The 19637-nt window shown below is 33.4% G+C and overlaps 1 protein-coding gene across 1 annotated transcript in view; it reads left to right on the top strand.

Annotated features, from left to right (window-relative positions):
* Positions 1–17397, top strand: part of Syn1 (Syntrophin-like 1) — a 360579-nt gene extending 343182 nt beyond the window's left edge. Inside the window, exons 5-6 of the mRNA XM_072520238.1 lie at positions 11765–11949; positions 15916–17397. Of these exons, the coding sequence (XP_072376339.1) occupies positions 11765–11949; positions 15916–16008 (278 nt within the window). The 3' untranslated portion in view covers positions 16009–17397. The remainder of the gene's footprint in view (positions 1–11764; positions 11950–15915) is intronic.
* Positions 17398–19637: the final 2240 nt, after the last annotated feature.

Below are 19637 nucleotides of genomic sequence, written 5' to 3'. Positions count from 1 at the left end.
ATGAGCTCTAGCCACTGCAACAGCAATGGTCATATGACACATAGTAGCAAAATAGCATGTAAATTTGTTCCTTAGCGGTGATATTCAAATGCCATGATTTATCAATATCCATAAAAATGAGGTCATTTCAATGTTATTTTTTCCTATATTGTTGTACGGAGTTGAGTCATGGACTATCACAGACGTTATCTGCAAGAAAGTTGAGGCTTTCGAAATGTGGCTTTATCGTCGAATTCTGAAGATATCCTATACCGACCACGTTACTAACCAGGACGTTTTATTTAGAATGAAAAAAGGAAAAGAGTTGTTAACCACAATAAAACAGACAAAATCAAATACCTCGGTTACATCCTGAGGTACAGCCTAAAGATATGCAATTAATTCTACAAAAAAAAAGTAGAAGGAAAACGCGGACCAGGAAGGCGAGGGATTTCCTGGCTGAAAAATCTACGTACGTGGCTTAACACACTTCCTCTTCTTCTTCTTCTTCAGCCTTAAATAATCCAATTTTGGACATAGGCCTCCCCCAAATCTTCTTCTTTTTCTTCTTAGCCTTGTATCGTCCATGTTTGGACATAGGCCTCTCCCAATTCCTTCCATCGGTCACTATCCTGAGCAACATATTTCCAATTTGTTCCGGCTAATCTTTTAATATCATCAACCCATCTCATCTGTGGTCTTCCTCTTGGTCGTTTCCCCCAAATCAATCCAGGGTTTTCTATTTTGCGTCACTTGCTTCCAGCTGTGTCCTCCGATCTTCTTAATATCATCAGACCATCTCACTTGTGGTATTCCTCTGCTTCTTTTTCCTAACCATGGTCTCCATTATTGTATTCGTGGTTCCATTTTTTATCCTTTAGTCGGGCATTGTGTCCATTTTAATTTGGCAGCATGTTATTCTCCTGCGTCTTTTTACTTTGGTTTTACTTCTAATCAATTTATTTGTTTTTTTGTCTATAAGTCTCACCCCGAGCATTGATCTTTCCATCGCTCTTTGTGCTTTTACTATTTTATCCATATTAGACTTGGTGAGTGTCCACATCTGTGAACCATACGAGAGTATAGGGAGGTACATAGGGAGAATCGTAAATTCTGGTTTTCCAAATCCTGCCCATGCTAACCTTATTCTTCTGGGAATTTTAGCAGTTTGATTTGATATGTTAACTTTCATTATCTGTCCCAGGTGGATGTATTCGCTTACTGTTTCTAAATTTATGTCTTTCAACGTTATTTCTCTAATGTTCGGTGTATTTGTCGTTATTTTGTTTGTTCTAAGTTCATCTTAAGACCTACTTTTTCCAAAGCTTCAAATAGTTGCGTCATCATGGTCTGTAGTTCTTCGAAACTTGTAGCGAATAATACAATGTCATCAGCTTATCTCACATGACTCAGTTTTCTTCCATTAACATTTATTCCTTTATATACCCAGTTAATGTCTTTGAACACGTCTTCCAGTCCAAGGGTGAATAGCTTTGCTGAGATAACATCTCTCTGGCGAATTCCTCTATTGATTGGTATAGCTTTGATTTTCGCATTTGAATTTTCATTATAGGTTTCTTGTAAATATTATGTATGAGCATTCTGTATCGGGAGTATATCCTGCAGTTATTCATAGCTCTCTCTATTGCCCAAAGTTCTATGAAGTCAAATGCTTTTTCGTAATCAACGAAAACAATGTATAAGTTCAAGTGATATTCATTGGCTTTCTCTATTAGCGTTCTGACTGTAAAAAGACGATCCGCTGTACTGTAACCCTTTCGGAATCCTGCCTGCTCTACCGGTTGATAGCTATCTAGTTTCGACGTTAATCTGTTAGTTTTTACTCTCATAAACAGTTTGTACATTTGAGACAGCAGGGAGATTGGCCTATAGTTCTTCCGATCTCCCCTGTCTCCCTTTTTGAAGAGAAGTATTGTCAAACTTTAATTCCAATCATCTGGGACTTCTCCTCTGTGAAGACATTCGTTGAAAAAATTTTTAATTCTTCGAGAATAATTTCACTCCCCTCCTTCAACATTTCTACAAGTATTTCATCTGAGCCCGGAGCCTTATTGTTTTTTAGTTGTGCCATAGCTTGTTTTATTTCGAAGAATTCTATGTTAGGGAGTATTTTTGAGTTGACATTCGTTATCTTTCTCTTAAGATCTTCCTTTGCAGTGTTATCTGGGTTCTTGTTTAAGGAATATAAATCACGGTAAAATGTTTGAGTAACTTTTAGGATTTTATTCTTATGTCTTATTTCCTTCTCGTCTTTATCCTTCAATGAGATTATTATAGGCTTTGCTAAATTTGATCTTAGGCATTTCAGGCCTCGGTTCTTTTCTATTTTTTTTTCTCGGGTATTTTTTCTACCTTGTTTTCATTCTTCTATTTCAAGTGCAATCTACGCGACGGAGGTCGGCAATCATCATAGCTATTCGGACTTTTGATGCGGCTGCTCTGAAAAGTTCATTTGATCTACATCCGTACCACTATCTCAGGTTGCGCAGCCATGACATTCTAATCCTCCCTATGCTTCTCTTTCCTGTTGTTTGTTTTAATTATAGATCCTTTAATCTTCCTTTACTCCCTTCTTTATTTGTTTATTTAATTCTTTGAAACCATTGGTGTTTCGCTTTCCTTCGCTTAGAAATGTGTGTCTCTTTTCCATCAACCGTTTTGTTCTGTCACTTATTCTGTCTTCCTTATTTATCGTCTTCTTTGCAACAGTCAGTCCTGCTTTCAAGAGCTTTCGTTGCATTTATTTATTAATTGTGTTCATGTTGATAATGTTCTACAAATTCTTTTCTTAACTCTCTGTACTCATCTCCCTTCTATCGTTTTTTAGTTTGATCTATCTGATTAGAATTATTATACGGCCTGTTATTACTAGTTTTTGTTTGTTTAATATGAATACTTCCTCTTAAAAGGCAATGATCGCTGCCAGTTGTGAATCGATTAAGAGCAGTTATATCTTAAAAAATGTCTTCGTTCCCACACAAGAAGTAATCGATCTCGGTTTTCGTCTTTTTATCGGGAGATATGCACGTCCATTTTCGGTTTGTTGGTTTCTTGAAGTGTGTGTTATAGGCATGGCATATAAATTTTGTTGTTCTAAGAAGGTATATAATTTTTCTCCTCTTTTATTTCGTATGCCATAACCATGCATCTCTATTTTAGTTTCAGTATTTTCTTCTTTTTTACCTAATTTTGCGTTGAAATCGCCCATAATGATGGTATGCTTTGTATCATTTTCTCTTAATGCTCTTATCAGATCTTCGTAGAACATTTCAACTACCTCTTCCTGATGTGTTGTTGTGGGAGCATACACTTGTATAACCCCGATCTTGGCTTGTGGCTCAACACAACAACCACTAATCTTTTCAGAGCAATAGTTTGCAAAATACAGATTGCCATGATGGTCGGCAACATCCGAAATGGATAGGCACTACAAGAAGAAGAAGCGGTGGTCCTTAGGAATATAAACCACCTTGCGAGATTACAGTAAACCAAGTCAGATTGCCATGATGGTCGGCAACATCCGAAACTGATAGGTGCTACAAGAAGAAGAAGCGATGATCCTCAGGAACATAAACCACCTTGCGAGATTACAGTTAACGAAGTCGCTAATCAAGTCCTTGTGAATTTAAGAACTAAGAACCAACATAAATACCCAAACACTAGAAGAAGATTGAATCACAGACAAACTACCTACGAACTCCATGTACACTAAAAGTACTCTACGACGATAAGAACTCAATCCGACTAAAACCAAGGTACTTCCTTTATGCTGACGATCTCACAATATGTGCTGAATTATGTTACATGGTGTAAGTTTAAGCAAACTGCTCATCTTCGTTTACGTAATTAGTAACAACGATATATAAAATAGCTGTAGCTGTTCCTCTTTTAGCTATCTGATGAACTTGAAATTCAGTCTTTCAGAATCTGTATTAAAAGAAAATACATCCTAGACTGGCCTTTTCATAACTAAATTTAATTTTTAGCTATTCAATTTTTTGTAGTTTTCGTCTTTCCTTTATTTATTTATTTTTTTTTTTATTTCAACTTTAACGTGCTCGGCTACTATGGCCATTTACACAGGTACTATAACATGAATTTTCATTACACAAACATTAAGTGTTACATTTAGAATATGTTACAATAATACGGAATGATAATATTATGTTATACAATGTCTAAATTAAAATAATTATACAATGTCTAAATTAATCAAGCAAGTTGCGAGATATTTTAAGTATATGAAATCGGAAAAACTTAATTCGTGAATGTTATAGCTTACATTTTTATTACGTTTGGAACTTGCAAGTCGGAAAACGTTTAAAAGATCATTGTGTGTAAAGAAGCATGCATTTTTCTTTGTTATTTTGATTGCTAAATGCATCGAGTCTACCTCAATGTATGTGTGCCCTTTCTCGAAAAAAATATATTAGATAACACCAAACAGTCGTATACAATATGCAAAAAGCGAGCAGAAAAAAAATTGATTTCAGTTCTGTCCACTGCAGCTGTCAGAAAAAAACACTAACTTCTTTTATAATAATTGGAATACTTTCTTGTAGAGCAGTTTCTTTTTCATAACTTCCACTTTCACCATTTTGTTCTATCCAAGAAAAGAAATAAGCTTTATTGGGTTTCACAGTTACATAAATAGTCAAATTGTAGCCACATAACTTCCTTGAATAATACATTTAAAAAACGTCGGTCGTTGGAATATTCAAAACATTTTGTAGTTCAAATGTTCAATTATAAAAGTGGTATATGCATTTGATCTAACCTTATCATTGTTCTAAGTTTTTTTTGTTCTAAGTTCTATCTCGCATACTTTTCAAAAATTCTTTTTAGGATGATAGAAAGATAAATTAAATTCTTTTCCAAATATACGACATTAAGAAGTAATTTCGGGCACTTATTATTTTTGTTGCATTTATTGAGATATAATACATATAATTCATATAAGTCATATATCTTCGAAATTGATAAGCTTGGATCTAGATATTGGTATTTTGAAGATTATCTGAAAGAATAATTGTACATTGCAGGAGAGCAATCACGTCTTCAGATTTTTTTTTTTTTTTGACGGAACATGATGAGGTCTGCTATCTTAAGTAGCAAAATATTCATATTTATGCGCTCCTTTCAAAGCTCTGTCCACAGGTCCGTGGGTAATGCAAAGAATTTTAAGAAAGAATACTATGAAAACTTGAATTCTTCTTTTATTCTTCTATAAATGATATTTCGCAGACGTTCGATAATTTGGCTTTGTCCTAAAACCGCAAGATAAAACGATGTCCTTTTGTCGTTTGTACTGTAACTTTTAGAATCTTGAGAATAACTTGTCACGTTTCTCTTCGAAAAAATTCGTTGAACAATATATGTTAGAACTTTAGAAGTTTCGGAAGTTGAACATTTGTGGCTTTTTTGGAACTTTAGTGCCAGTTTTGGTTATTTACGATTTAAATAACAATCTGTTCTGTTTGGTAATATTCTTCTTCAGCCACGTAGCCATAAGAACAGAATGTAACTATCGGTAGTAGAAGGCCGAAAACGAAGAGAAACACCTCAGAAACACAAATATTTAAAGGTTAAAGATCATTTTCTCAATTTTTTGGAAACAATTTGCGGATTGTATATCGAAATGTCAAAACAAAATAAAAAATTTAATTGTCATTACAATTAATTGTGATTTAATTCCACCTAAAATATATCTAATCTATGTTAAACGTGCCAAAAGAAATTAGTTTTTCGTAGAAAATTATTTTCATTCGTATTAAATCACAATTGATTGTAATACGAATTATATTTTACATTTGTTTTGACATTACGATTTCCAATCTGGTAATCGTTTTCAAAAAAATTTCAAATTAAGAAAATTTTAATTTAACCTGTAAACCAAATATGACAGTTAAAAACTGTCAACCAAGTCAAGGTACCATTTTTACAGGCTGGAGTCTTAGAATATTGCTTACGGATTTACGAACCATGCCTACTTTTTAAAGGGGAGACAAAAATCCAAAACACACATACAAATATAATTTGTCTACAAAAGTGGACAATTAAAGTGAATACAGTAAAAACAGGTCAAACTATATTTACAAATGTGGACTTGTTAATTTTCGTTAACTATCAACAATCATGGCAAATGCACATAGGTACATTTTAAACAAAATACTTTACCAAAAAAAAATACATATAAGACCAGAAAAATACATACAATATCAGTTTTACTTAAATTTCTTTATATGTATAGATTACAAATAAACAGGTTTCATTAAAAAACAGTTAAAATTAGATTTGCTGTACTGATATTATAAGTGAACTTTTTGATTACATTTAACCTATTCCAACGCCTTAACTCACTCAACATTTAGCTAGAAAAGACTTTTTTGTTTAAACTTAGACCCTACTAACCGCACACAGAAATTCATTAGGTGAATTTGCGAATTCGTCATGAGCCATTATTCACCCCAAAGTTCAATACCTAATAGAACCGAGTTTAATTAATTGTCACCTCTTCCTAGAGATTTCGGTATCTTTCTTATACAGGGTAAAACAAGAGTTTTCTAAACATTTTAATGGTTTCAGGTTTCGTAAGACAACTTTTAAAAAAATTGTAAGTGCTAGTTGTAGTTTAATAAAAATTCAAAAGTTACAATATTTCGGCCAAGTAATGAGACATCCAGGTATGCATAACCTTCTACACCTCATAATAATACAGGGTAAGATCGTCGAAAGAAGAGCCCTAGACGGAAAGAGAATATCTTGGCTCCGAAATCTACGAGAATGGTATTAAGAGACATCCGCTAATCTATTTCAAATTAACGTAAACAAAGTTATTATTGCCAATATGATCGCCAACGTTCAATAATCGGACAGGGTACTAAAAGAAGAAGAGTAGTAGTTTACTTATTGCTTGTATTGACTATAAGTTCCAGTTATGGCTTTAGATACTGCCATTCCGATCAGTTTTATAGTGATTGCATTAAATTACATTTTTTTTAAGCAGAATATTCTACTTTTGAATATTTGCAAAATCTTCCCTTGTGCTTTTTATAAAAGCAGTTAATAAATCTGATCTGATCTTAGTAGGTGTAATTCAGATCTTATATTTTTGGTATTAGTCTAGATTGTAAAATTGTGTTGGAAATCTCTGTGTTTCTGCTAACTTAAAACGTTTTAGATATTTTTTTCATTTTAAACTAAACTAAAATTATATTCCATTTCTGATATCCCTTATAATTAGGTTACACCTTTGATATCCAGCAGAGTATCCGAGGGTTAACACTTGTGTATCATTTCTTACCTATCACTTCCACCTATTATCACAGTGCGAGTGAGGTTGAAATTTGAGTCGTTTAATATGATTTTAATTACAAAATATTGCAAAAAAAAGTACTGCAGGATCTCCCTCCCCTAAATCCTGGTTTGAACTTAAGCAGAGATACGTTATAGTTTATTCTTAGTTGCATTTTATTATTAGTTTGAGGTGATATAGAGTCGATTAACTATTTTGTAACTTTCGCCACCTTTAGTTTACCTTTTAAATGGTGTTATTCCAGTTCTAGTGCGCTATTCTTTCTTCTTCTTTAAGTTTCATCTTCTATCGAAGATTGTAAGTCATCATGGCTATATGGAGCCTGTTGAGTACCGCTCTAAATATTTCTGCACTACTGCATTTAATCCATTCCCTTAAGTTCTTAAGCCACGATATGCTTCGTCTTCCCACATTTTGCTTTCCTCGAATTTTGCTTTGCACAATAAGGTGCATAAATGAGTATTTTTGCTCTCTCATAACATGACCTAAGTACTCAAGTTTTCTTCTTTTGATAGTGAATATTATTTCAGCTTCATTTCCTATTCTTCTAGTAACTTCTGCGTTTGAGTTCTTCTTTGAATTCATGATATTCGTAGGATTCATCTGTAACAACAAAATACAAAGGAGACCAACTTATTTAGATGCACTTGGTTGAATGTCCATGCTTCCAAGCCATAAAGAAGAGTAGTAAATTCGTAACACCTGAGCATTCTTAGGCATAGTCCTAACCTTATATCTCGACAACAAAGAAACTTTTTTAAGTTTAACAAATGATCCACGTGCTATTTCAATACGTGTTATAATTTCTTTGGTTGGGTCTACATTTGATGTTATCCATATTCCTAGGTATTTGTAGGTATCCACACTCTCAATTACTCCTCAACACTCAATTAGATGTTTGCATCTGCTGATTTAGTCATGATCATGCATCGTCCCTATCCATCGCCTTTCTCCGCCAAGTACGTATTTCCATATGTCTCATGTCTTCATCGATGTTATCAAGGAACCTTGTTCTAGGTCTTCCTCGTCTTCTTTGACGAATTGGTCTATCAAGAAGCGTTTTTCTAGTTGGATCATTTTGTTCCATTCGCATTACATGCCCTATCCACATCAGACGTCTTAATATGTTTTACAATAATAAAGCTCTTAAACGATAGAGAAAATCTTGTATTGGCATGGGGATATAGATGACGACACAACGCAATACACCTGACGACTAGTGGTAATCGTACAGGATCGAGATGACCGAGAGCTCATGACAAAAAGACTGATATCGCGAAGATCTACCCTCGAAGACCAATAATCTTTGTAGCATCCTAAATTTTATATTGTATGTATATTGATGTAGTCCAGTCAAACTATTTCTATCCTATCAAATATTTATCCCAAACAGCACTTATCTAACAAAAGGATTTCTTAAATCTCCTCTGATAATAACAATATAAGTAATTCCATTTATGTTTGTGTCAGGAGGGTCCACTTTATTATCACAATCTGAAGAATCCTTGTAATCGATTTCAGCTTTGTTTAGACCATTTGACAAACTTTTTTCTTTTAAAATTCGCATACTACTATTGGAAACCTTGTCAGCCAATTTTTTATTATCTTGTCCTTCTCCTTGTTTGACATCAAATCTTTGATATATTTACATCATTATATTGCTTATAAAACCTTCATTTGATTCTTGATCACCCCCAAAGTCCTCCGTATCTAAAGCAGTATGAAAAGCTTTTGACTGTCAATAATATTGTATTTCTCCAATTGTAGAGTGACGGGGCAAAGTGATCTAAGTGCCAAAAAACATTTTATTGGGAAAACACAAAAAACCGTTTTTGAATCAAATTTATTGTCGTAAATCGTTTATTTAAAAATAAAAACTGTTAAATTAAGTCATTTTAAATATTAAACATGCTTCAAATATAACACATATTACAAAAAATGAAAATGATAAAGTGCTTAAATTGTCAAAATGTTTAAAAAATATTGTTTATTGTCATCATCGAGAAATTGCAACATTGCAGTAATGTCTTTCTTTTTAGATTCTTTTAAAGGTAAGGAATTTGGAAAAGAAGACAGTGTAGCATTTTTGATGGTAGTGGCAGTAATGCCAGGTTTTAGGACTATACAACTTTCCCACGGTGCTAAATCACTGTAACTTTTCTTGTACATGACGGTCACAGGGTTGTTCTTTGAAACTCGAATCCAAACAGCTGTACAAATTCCAAGTTTGGCTGTATTCAGAAACGCGGAAGAGGCTGCATCAAAATCAAAAAACGTTTTCTCGTCACCCATGTTCAGAACTTTGTAAGGACGTGAAGATCTCGCTGTGACTATCGCCTTCATAAACTTCCTGCATATTAATTAGCTTACATTCTCTTGCTCTTTTTTCGATTAAAGCAAAATCCCGATCTGAAGCTGAGAACGAATGACCTGATACAAGAAACTTATGATCAATCGTTTCAAAAACTTCATGGCAGACAAGAAAAATGTACAAGAACAAAAGCATTCTGTTTTTCAACTGACCTGCACAGTTATCACTCCAAACGCACAGATTTTTTTTGTATGTATTGAGTACTCCACAGTTTAGTGTTTGTAAAAGGCAAGATGCCATTTGGTTGCCTCCTCTTCCTGATTGCCGCTCATGCCAAATACACATCAATTAATCATCTGTATCAGCCACGTGAATACCAAAGTTGTAACCAGATATTTGGCGAGAATAGTACATACTACTGTGAGTTAGTTTGGGTAACGAAAATACTTTCTGCAAATCCATTGTTATGGTGCACGTGTCACTTACTGGCAAGGTGCTTCGTATAAAGTCGCTTTTTATAGATGCGAAAACAGCTTCTACTTGGCGGTGATGTAACTCAAGTTTTGTTGTCCCTGTTTTCTTGGTTGCTGGGTCAGAACTTTTGGTTGATATGCTCAGTTGATCGCATGTTTTGCAAGTATCCACTCGTGGTCGACGGAAGGATAGGTTCGGAAAATCCTTCAAAAAAACACTTCGGTAAAACTTGTGTGAAATATGAGTACAAGGATTCTTTTCTTGAAATGCCCTGAAAAGCCTATGCACATTCAGATCAGAGCTCAAATACTCTTTGTCCGACTTAAGTCGGTTGTAATGACTGACATCTCTAGGGAAGCTATTAATATGTTGTTTCACTAAACGACGATCATGGACAGTGAATTTAAACATTTTTGCACCACCTCGCTTGTCTGTGTACATGTAATCCCCACTTTTTTTCTTCTTGACAATGGTTGTAATCCTTTGGGGAGTAACAGCAAAAATCTTCATGAATGTCCGTTTACAAACTTTTTGTAAACCTCTCTTACCATTAGGAACAGTGTAACTCATAGTGCATTGGCGTCGGCTCTCTGCACCATCATCGTAAGTACCATGACGACGTCGTGTCACCGGAAGTATCTGAATCAGTCCCATAAGATAACTACCCCGTGCATTTAAATCCAGTGAATAGTAGGACTCATGGAGTTGCATCTTCTCTATTCCAGTCAGTTCCTTACAATAGCTGTTCTTACATTTGCATTCAACCTGAAAACAAAAAAAGCAAAATATAAGGTTAAATTGCAAATATTGGTTTTTGTTGCTAACGTCATTATTGCACACATACTCGAAAATAAAAATTAATACTAACCTCGTTTTTAGGTTTACGTCTTGCCGGAACTAGTTTTTTAAATTTATCGGTAGTGTACGAATTTCCAGTAACTCGTGCCTCACTCTGTATTTTTCTCTTACGTTTTTTGTTTTTAACTGTTTCATCACGACAAAATGCTTGTTCATTCATTATTTCATGCAAAATAGGAATTTTAACCTTAAAACGACACGTTCCCGAACGTTTATAAGCAACTACTGACATGGAACAATACTAATAAAGAAGCATGGCACTTAGAACAGTATGGCCGGACACGTCCGAAGGACATACCGCTAGTTTGATCATGCAGTCAATTTTTAAATTAGGTAGAATAGGGACTTAAATCACAGTGGGGCTATTGGCGATGGCACATAGAACACTTTGAGTGGAAAAAGTGATTTTTTGATTTTTTGGCACTTAGATCACTTTGCCCCGTCACTCTACAATTAGATATAGAAAGTAAATTGGCTTTTTACTCTTTTAATGTTTATTTTTGTCCTTACATAAAAGTATAATATTTAGTTATAAATGGTACACCTACAGCGTAGGGATAAAGGTAAAAAAATATGGTAATGATAAAAGAAATGTAGTAATAAAAGAAATGTGCTTAAAATTGGACAGTGGTTTAAGGAGAAAAAAGCTTCCTAAAAATTATCAATAATAATTTTTACTTTTCCAAAATCAAACGATGAGGTCATCGTTATTCTAATATGTATACTGTTAAAACACTAAATATATTGATCACCACTATCATACCCTGTATATAGTTTTCCTTAACTAGATTCTAATGTGATTTTAGGATGTGTTTGGAAAGGGCGACCGGCCCAATTAGTAATTCACTACGAGAACGGTTTCACGTTATTGGAGGCGGGTACGGGATCAAGGACGCTCTGGAGGTATCCCTTCGATAGGCTAAGGAATTCTTCGGACGACGGCAAGAGGTATCTATGGTTGGATTTCGGTGCGGCCGATGAAGGAGATGTTGTAAGTACACCCTCTTGTTTTATCTCGTTAGTATAGTAGAAATAGTTTTTGATGAATGTTTAATGGAAAATAGTTTAAAGTTTTATTGATTATTTCGAGATTATCTGCTTTATAATGTCTGTTCATTGTGAATCTTGGAGACCTTTGAGTCAGTTGAAAACTGTATTACCTTTTTATCAAATGTTTTCATATTTTATTGTATAATAGTGGGTTATTAAGAAGTTGCAAAAAGATTACATATTCTTTGATTTCTTTAAATTAAAATTTAATTCATTCATTTTACGAACTTCCCGTTTCCATAACGTTGCCATATTCTAATAAAATTCAAAAAAACTAGTAGAAAATGCGGGCGCTATGTTGAAATGTGATAATATTCTTCAATATATAATAAAAATGGGTTAGAGTGTTTGTTTATTGTTTATTAAATATTTCTTATTTAACCATTTTTTCTGTTATGGAAGCCGTCTTTTGTAAACCGGTCGCAGGGAAGTCAATTCGCTTATTATACATCTTCTGTCTTAAAAATCTGCAGTTATGCTTTAGCTTTATTGCTGTTATATGGACGCGAAATCTAAGTTATGGAAAAAAGAGATATTTCTAGAATTCAGGATAGCAAAATAACATGTCACAGAAGAGTTAAAGTCATTACAAAAGTTGATAGATAGAGAAATAAAGATAAGACAAGAACTAATATATACTCCAATGATGACCAATGAGACCAATGAGAAAATAAAATAATGCCAAAAAAAAAATTAAAACAATGGATAAAAACAGACTAACTAAGCACATACTTAATTACAAACCGCCAGAAAGAAGAAATGTACAGATAAAGAGAAAGAATGTTACTTGAGAATCTAGAGCGAAGTTTGATCCCTGAGTCGGCAATAAATATTTGAATTCCTGCAATGAAAAGATATCACAAATTAAATATATTATGTCTCTATTATTAATTATGGTTTCCAGTCGAAATGGCATATACGCAATCGCTTCAGATCTTTTTGGAAAGTATTCTTTGAAATGTATTGATATAGAAGTAGAATTAGAGCAAGAACGTTAGTATGAACATAATGGTATTAAAATATTTTTGGTTTAAGATAATTTAAAAACGACCATGCAGCAAGCAAAACCACATTTTAAGGCTCGATTTAAATTATTTTCAACTAAAACTACATGGTTAAAAATTTCTGATCCACTTTGATCGTTTCTGATAATATAACTATCTTCAGAAATTTGGGGGCCAAAGACTTCTTCTTTTTCTTCTTTTTTTATATAGACATGACTCTGTCTGTTTTTGAATATGCCTTCGTCTTCCTATTGGGGAACCATCTCTTGCCGTCTTTACAACTCTATTTGTTGTCATTCGGCTTATATGATCATTAAATTCTACTCTTTTATTTCTTATCCAGTCCTTTATGTTCTCCACTTTGCATCTACGTCGTATATTTGTACTTCTAGCTTTATTATATAGTGTTTTACCATCAATGTTTCTTTGTTTTCCACTCACACTCACCAAATTGTTTTCATCTCTGCTGTTTCTAACATTCTTTTTCTCCTCTCTGTGTTAGGTCGTGTTTCTGCCACGTATTTCATTATTGGTCTGAACCAATAATGAAATACGCGTTTTTCTGTTTTACTGTTTTGTAAATTCTCCGTTTTATTTCTTTCCAGATATTTTTATTTCTCCATATTGTTTTATTTGGGCAACCTTCGGCTCTGTTTGCTCTATTCACTTGATCTTCCTTTTCTGTTTCAAGCTTTCCGTAGCTAGATAATGTGATGCCTGGATATTTAAACACCATCACTTGTTCTATTATCTGACATTCCAGCTTCAATTTACATCTTGGTAAATTTGCTAATACAAACATGCATTTTGTCTTTTCTGGCGAAATTTACATGTTAAATTTTCTAGCACTTATATTAAATTGGTGCCTCGTAAGTTGTAAATCCTCTTCACTTTGAGAGAGTAGTATTGCATCGTCTGCATATCAGATTATTTTAAATTGGTATTCTCCCATTTGGTATCTTTTTTTAGTTTTTACTTTTTTTATTACTTCATCCATAATTTTATATTACAGCTTAAGTAGGGTCAGTTGTTTCTTCTTCTATTTTTACTTTTATTGTGTTGTTTTGGTAGATATTTTCGATCGTTTCGATTATTCCTAAAGGTATCTCTCTTGCGTACAGTAAGTGGATAACGTCCTTTAATTTAATCAGGTCAAATAGTTCACGAAACAGATATGCCAGGTTGTTGTATTCTAATGGTTTCTCCTGCCCTTGCCTTATTATAAATATAGCCGCGGTACATGATCTTCTTGACCTAAAATCTTGTTGATCTTTTGCTAGAAGATATTAATTTCATTTAGTTTATTTTTTATTACTTTGGTTGTTAATTTTAGTTTTGCTTCCCTTACCTTTTACTCCTCAATGTTATTTCTTTGTTTGCCGTCATCTCTGGTATTAATGATGCATTATCCTCACTAGCAAATAGGAATCGAAAGTAGTCTGCCCACATTTCTTTATGAATGTGTTTAGTTTTTGTTAGTTCCTTAATCTCTTTTCTTTGTCCTTTGATCATTCTCCATATTTCGTTATGTATTCCGAAGAAGTATGTGTTCCCTTTTTGTTTGTCTAACTAAAGAATTCGTTTCATTTCTAATTCGTTTATAGTGGTTGTATGCCTGTTGTGTTTGTTGTATTCTGTATTGTAAAAAGGCTTTCTTCTTTTCTTCACATTTTGTCTTCACTTTCTCTCTAAAACATGAATTTTTTTTTAATATGGCAGCGTTTGTTACTTTATTCTCTCCAAGTGATTCTGTTGTTGCGTTAATTATGTTATGTTTGAGTTTTTACCACTTTTTTACATAATACTAGGCTATGGTCGCTACCTAAGTTCGTTATTCGTGCAGAAGTTTATTATCAGTTCTCCATTTTCGTTTTTAACATTCTTGTTATGTTTTTGCTTAATTCCGGGTATTACTTGATTGCGTATTCGTGCTTTAAAATCCCCAATAATACTTTGAGGCTTTTTGGCCGTATACTACTCCGATTATGTTCTGATCTTCCTTCTCCATTCTTATCTGTGCTGTTATAATCCTTTCTAATATGTATCGACATTCTTTGATGTGAGTTTAGTACCTTTGGTGAATTAGTAAGGCTATTCCTTCTGTGGCCCTGTTTTCTTTTGCTACTCCACTGCAGATCAGTGTGTGGTGACCTGATTTTGATTGTCATTTTTCTTTCTTTTTTGTTTGCTGTAGAATGCAAATGTCTATTTGTTTCTCTTTCAGCACTTACTTTCCTTGATTTTAAGCGACCTTATATTCCATGTAATAATTCTCATCTGAATCCCATGTCAGAACATCTTGTTTGTAATAGTAACTTTTAATTTCAAATGTACATTTTATATAATCGGTGTTTAGTTCATCAAATGTTAAACCCTTTTCTCCAAGAGTCAGCCTTTACATCCAATCTTCACCTACTCTAATTCGGTTTCAATATTACTTTGGACCGTCCTTATTATCTGATTTAACATTAATGAAAATAGATAAGGATTTAGCACCTGATGCAATTCTACACTCACATGAAATTTGTCGCCTCTTTTACACTTGTCCTTACACCATCTGCTTTCTCAAAGAATGTTTTTCCATTATCTGCCTTATTATGCAGCCGTTGGTACTAAATATGTCTAAAAAGCATGCTGTTAAATTTCTGAAGTCAACCGTTTTCCTGTAAAAGAACTTACGACAACCTTGAGATTGGGTCGAATTTTGATATAATAAAGACACAGACAAAAAATTATTTAATTCAATACTTTCCAAGCATTGGTTGGTGCTAAAAAGCATGAATTGGTAAAGCTTATTTTGTTTAGGAAAAAAGAGGAGCCTTGATAATGTGTATGTGAGATGTAATTTTATTTTATACTTTAATGATTTTATTGCTCTTTCTAATACATTTTTTCTCTTTTAGGAACTGGATATGGAAGGATGTCCAAAGCCAATTGTCTTCATATTGCACAATTTCTTATCTGCCAAAATCCATCGACTAGGCTTGACAGCCTGAAATATTGTTGAATGAAAAATTAATTTTTAAGTTTGTTTTTAATACAATAAATTGTCAATTAGTAGAAACAGATTTTCTACCTAATGATTTCGTTAAATTTGCCAGTGAATTTTTACAAATAATCACATAACATATAAAAAATATGGGAAGCTATAATTAGGAAGCATAATTAAATTATATCGCAATTCTTTCGAGACTCACGTAAATTTCTTGTTGTTACATTTTGTTAATCAAAAAAAAACCTATTAAGTAAGAAAAGTTAAGGGGCGGTTTGAAAATAAAATCAGATGCAATCGTCGTGTTTATTATTCTAATTTTTTTTTTTTAAGATTTTGTTTGGAAAAAGGTACCCTTAGCCCTTAGCGTATTCTTATGTTTTATAATTAGTTACTTTACTTATATTAGTTTACTTTATCTTTATTGTACTGACTAGTTGGACTAGCATGCCACCTGTCAAATAATAGTTGTTCATAGTTGTTTTGAGTCACTTTAGTGAACAGAATACCCCTTATACATATAATACAAGATAGACTGAACGTTGGAATACCAGCACATTCCCCCAGTGTGACAGAGCACTTCTCTTGTGTTTTGTGTCGTCAGGCCCAACAAAACTTTTTGTGTTAAATTCTACCTATCTATAAACATTGATTGTAAATTGTAGGTAAAACGATAATTTTTCCTTAGTAGACCTTTCCTTACTGTGACCTGAGAGCTTTTTTTGTATTTCCCTAAATCTAGCCTTTAATATCAAGCAAATTTTTTTTGTTGAGTCGTCCTAGTTTCAATAGGTAGTTAAACGTATACCTCAGTGAGCCGCATATGTTCTCTCGATGGACCTTTTTCGGTAAACTTTACCGCGGTTATGCTGATCGATTTTCAATAGTTCCTCATTATATTCAAGAGAATAGTCCGTAAAGCGATCCAGTTCCATAGTTTTTGGATGACTTTGACTGTTTGTTCCTGTTATATTTTTGTTTAAAAAGAAACTAGGAAATGGATGGTTACTTCCGGCAGATCCCTGCATGTCGTGAGATAGCAAATGAAACCTGAGTATCCGCGACTAAACATGAAGATTAACTTCACCACGACAAAGTATCACAGCTCTAGATAAAGTGTCTATAAATATAGTATTCTTGTATTTTTGTGACTGATTCCACCGCTGCTTCAATATTCGGTACATTTTTGGTAAAACGATATGTTGTTGGACTTGCTCCAGGAAAATCTCTATCGATACAGTTTTCGTAATTTCCTTCTTCAAATGCACCAATAACTCCAAGCTATTACATAGTAGAGACCTAAATTTGACATTGCGGATCCGATTACTTCGCTATGTGTTCTCGGTTTTACTTTGTGGTGGCGAGTATTGGACTGTAAATAAAAATTATATAAATGCCCTTGCGGCTTTTCGTTTTAAAAAGCTTATAAAAATTATAATAAGCATTAAGATTATAAATTATAATAAGCAACAAGAAGATAAAGCTAGATTACTTCGGATATGTAATAAGATATTATAGGTTGCTGCAAAATATTGATCCACGCCGAAGAACGTTTTCATAGTTGGAAAATTTGCGAGATTGGTATGGTATTGATACAAGCATGCTATTTAGAGTGGCATAAGATTAAAATAGTTATGATGGTAACCAACGTTCTGAAAAGACATCGTACATGATGAAGAAGAATAACTCCATATAATACTCGCTATTAACACTTACCCTTTTTTAAAGGTAATCATTGAATAGTCAAGTCTAGTCAAGTCAAATTTATTGATCACATGCGACATTATACAAAGTACATGTATGAGACAAGTCAAAGTTACATTTTACAAAGTTATCTTAAAAGTATATAAATTAATAAACACGATAAAACATACTTAAAAGTTATTTTTAGAATATGGCTCTAGCTCACAAATGTATTGATGTACACACCTCCGAAAGTTTGGCTGATGTAAATTCATTCGTATATCTATTGGTAATTTGTTAAAGAAACTTATGGCTGCATAGAGTGTGCTACTTTCCAACAAAACAGAACGATGTTGTGGAAGCATAAAGTGATTGTCTCTGAATCTTGTTGAATAAACATGGTTAAATTGAAATTTATTAAATTCATAAATTTTGCTATGTAAATACATTATAGACGAAAATATATACAGACCAGGAATTGTAAGAATATTATTTTGTCTAAAGATGCCTCTACAAGAATCTCATTTTATACATTATCCTAATAGCTCTTTTCTGAAGTACGAATATGTGCTCTAACTCAGAGGTACAACCCCAGACTTCAATGCCATATTTGGCTATTGAGTAAAAATGGGCAAAGTGTACTGTTTTTAATACTGATGTATGAAAGAGACGTGAAAGAATTCTCAATGCATAACATGCGCTACTTAATCTGGATTTCAAATTAGAAATGTGGTTTGACCATTTACAATTACTGTCTAGAAGTACCCCCAGCAACTTCGTGCAGTCTGTTTTATCTATTGCTGCTTCTATAGTGGCTTGATGGTTTAATAAATTATTTGACGTGAAAATCATATACTTTGATTTCTCTTTATTCAAAACTAATTTGTTGGATAAGAAATAACTGTTGATGGTGGATAGTATCTGTGTGGTTTTATTTTGCAAATTTTGATCAGACGTTCCTGTGACTAGAATGTTAGTATCATCCGCATAACTGATGATGTTAACCCCAGTCAGTGAATTAGTTAACAAAGCCATATCATTAATAAATACTATAAAAAGTAGAGGACCCAATACACTACCCTGAGGGATACCATAATGGATATCCAATGTGTTTGATTCGTTTACAAGTTCATTAGATGTTATCTTTAAATATATATAACAAATAGAATAAAGTAGCGTGCACATTTGACCTTTAAATAAAATAATTGGCCCATGTATCATCCGTTGTCACATATTGATACAAAAATTTCATTTTATTGTGCATCTCTCTCTTTCTTTCTCTCTTCAGTCCTAATCCCTCGGAGGGAGTATAGTAGTCATTGTGATGCCGTGTATTATCTGTCTCCAAAGATCCCGGTCTCTGGTTATTTCTTTTAACTCAGACGTAGGTCTTTTGGATTTTCCTGTTTGGATTTGGTCGATCCACATCGTTGGGAATTTTCCTCGTAATTTTAGGCCTTCTTTCCTCGTAATTTTAGGCCTTCTACCATTAATTAGATAATAAGTCTTTACATGTTTTTCTGTATCTGTTCTCATAATATGTCCTCATAACAAGTATTTTAATTGTTGGAAATGGAATTTGCTGAAGAGCCTTTTGCTGACCTTTGGTTGCTTTAAAATTGAATTATTTGTCCGGTAATCGGCCCATGGAATTCGTAATATTCTTATTCAACATAACATTTTAGTGGCGTCTATCTTTCTTCTTTCCGCTTGTCGTAGGCTCCAAGATTTAGATCCGTATTGGGAATATTAAGCAGTTGATCAACCTCATTGTTAGCTAGATCACATCTACGTTTTATTTCTTCCTGTAGAGACTCTGTGTTTGTGATCAATGATCCCAGATATAAGTATAACCTAACAACCTCAAACCGGTTAATCGTGGTTACTTGTGGACGGTAGTTATGTTATCTATCCACTATCATGATCTTTGTCTTTGACATGTTTAACTAC

This window comes from Diabrotica undecimpunctata, chromosome 1 (assembly GCF_040954645.1).
Source record: "Diabrotica undecimpunctata isolate CICGRU chromosome 1, icDiaUnde3, whole genome shotgun sequence".
Classification (NCBI taxonomy): Eukaryota; Metazoa; Arthropoda; class Insecta; order Coleoptera; family Chrysomelidae; genus Diabrotica; species Diabrotica undecimpunctata.
Note: the sequence above shows the minus strand (reverse complement) of the source record. Positions and strands in the feature narration are given on the sequence as shown.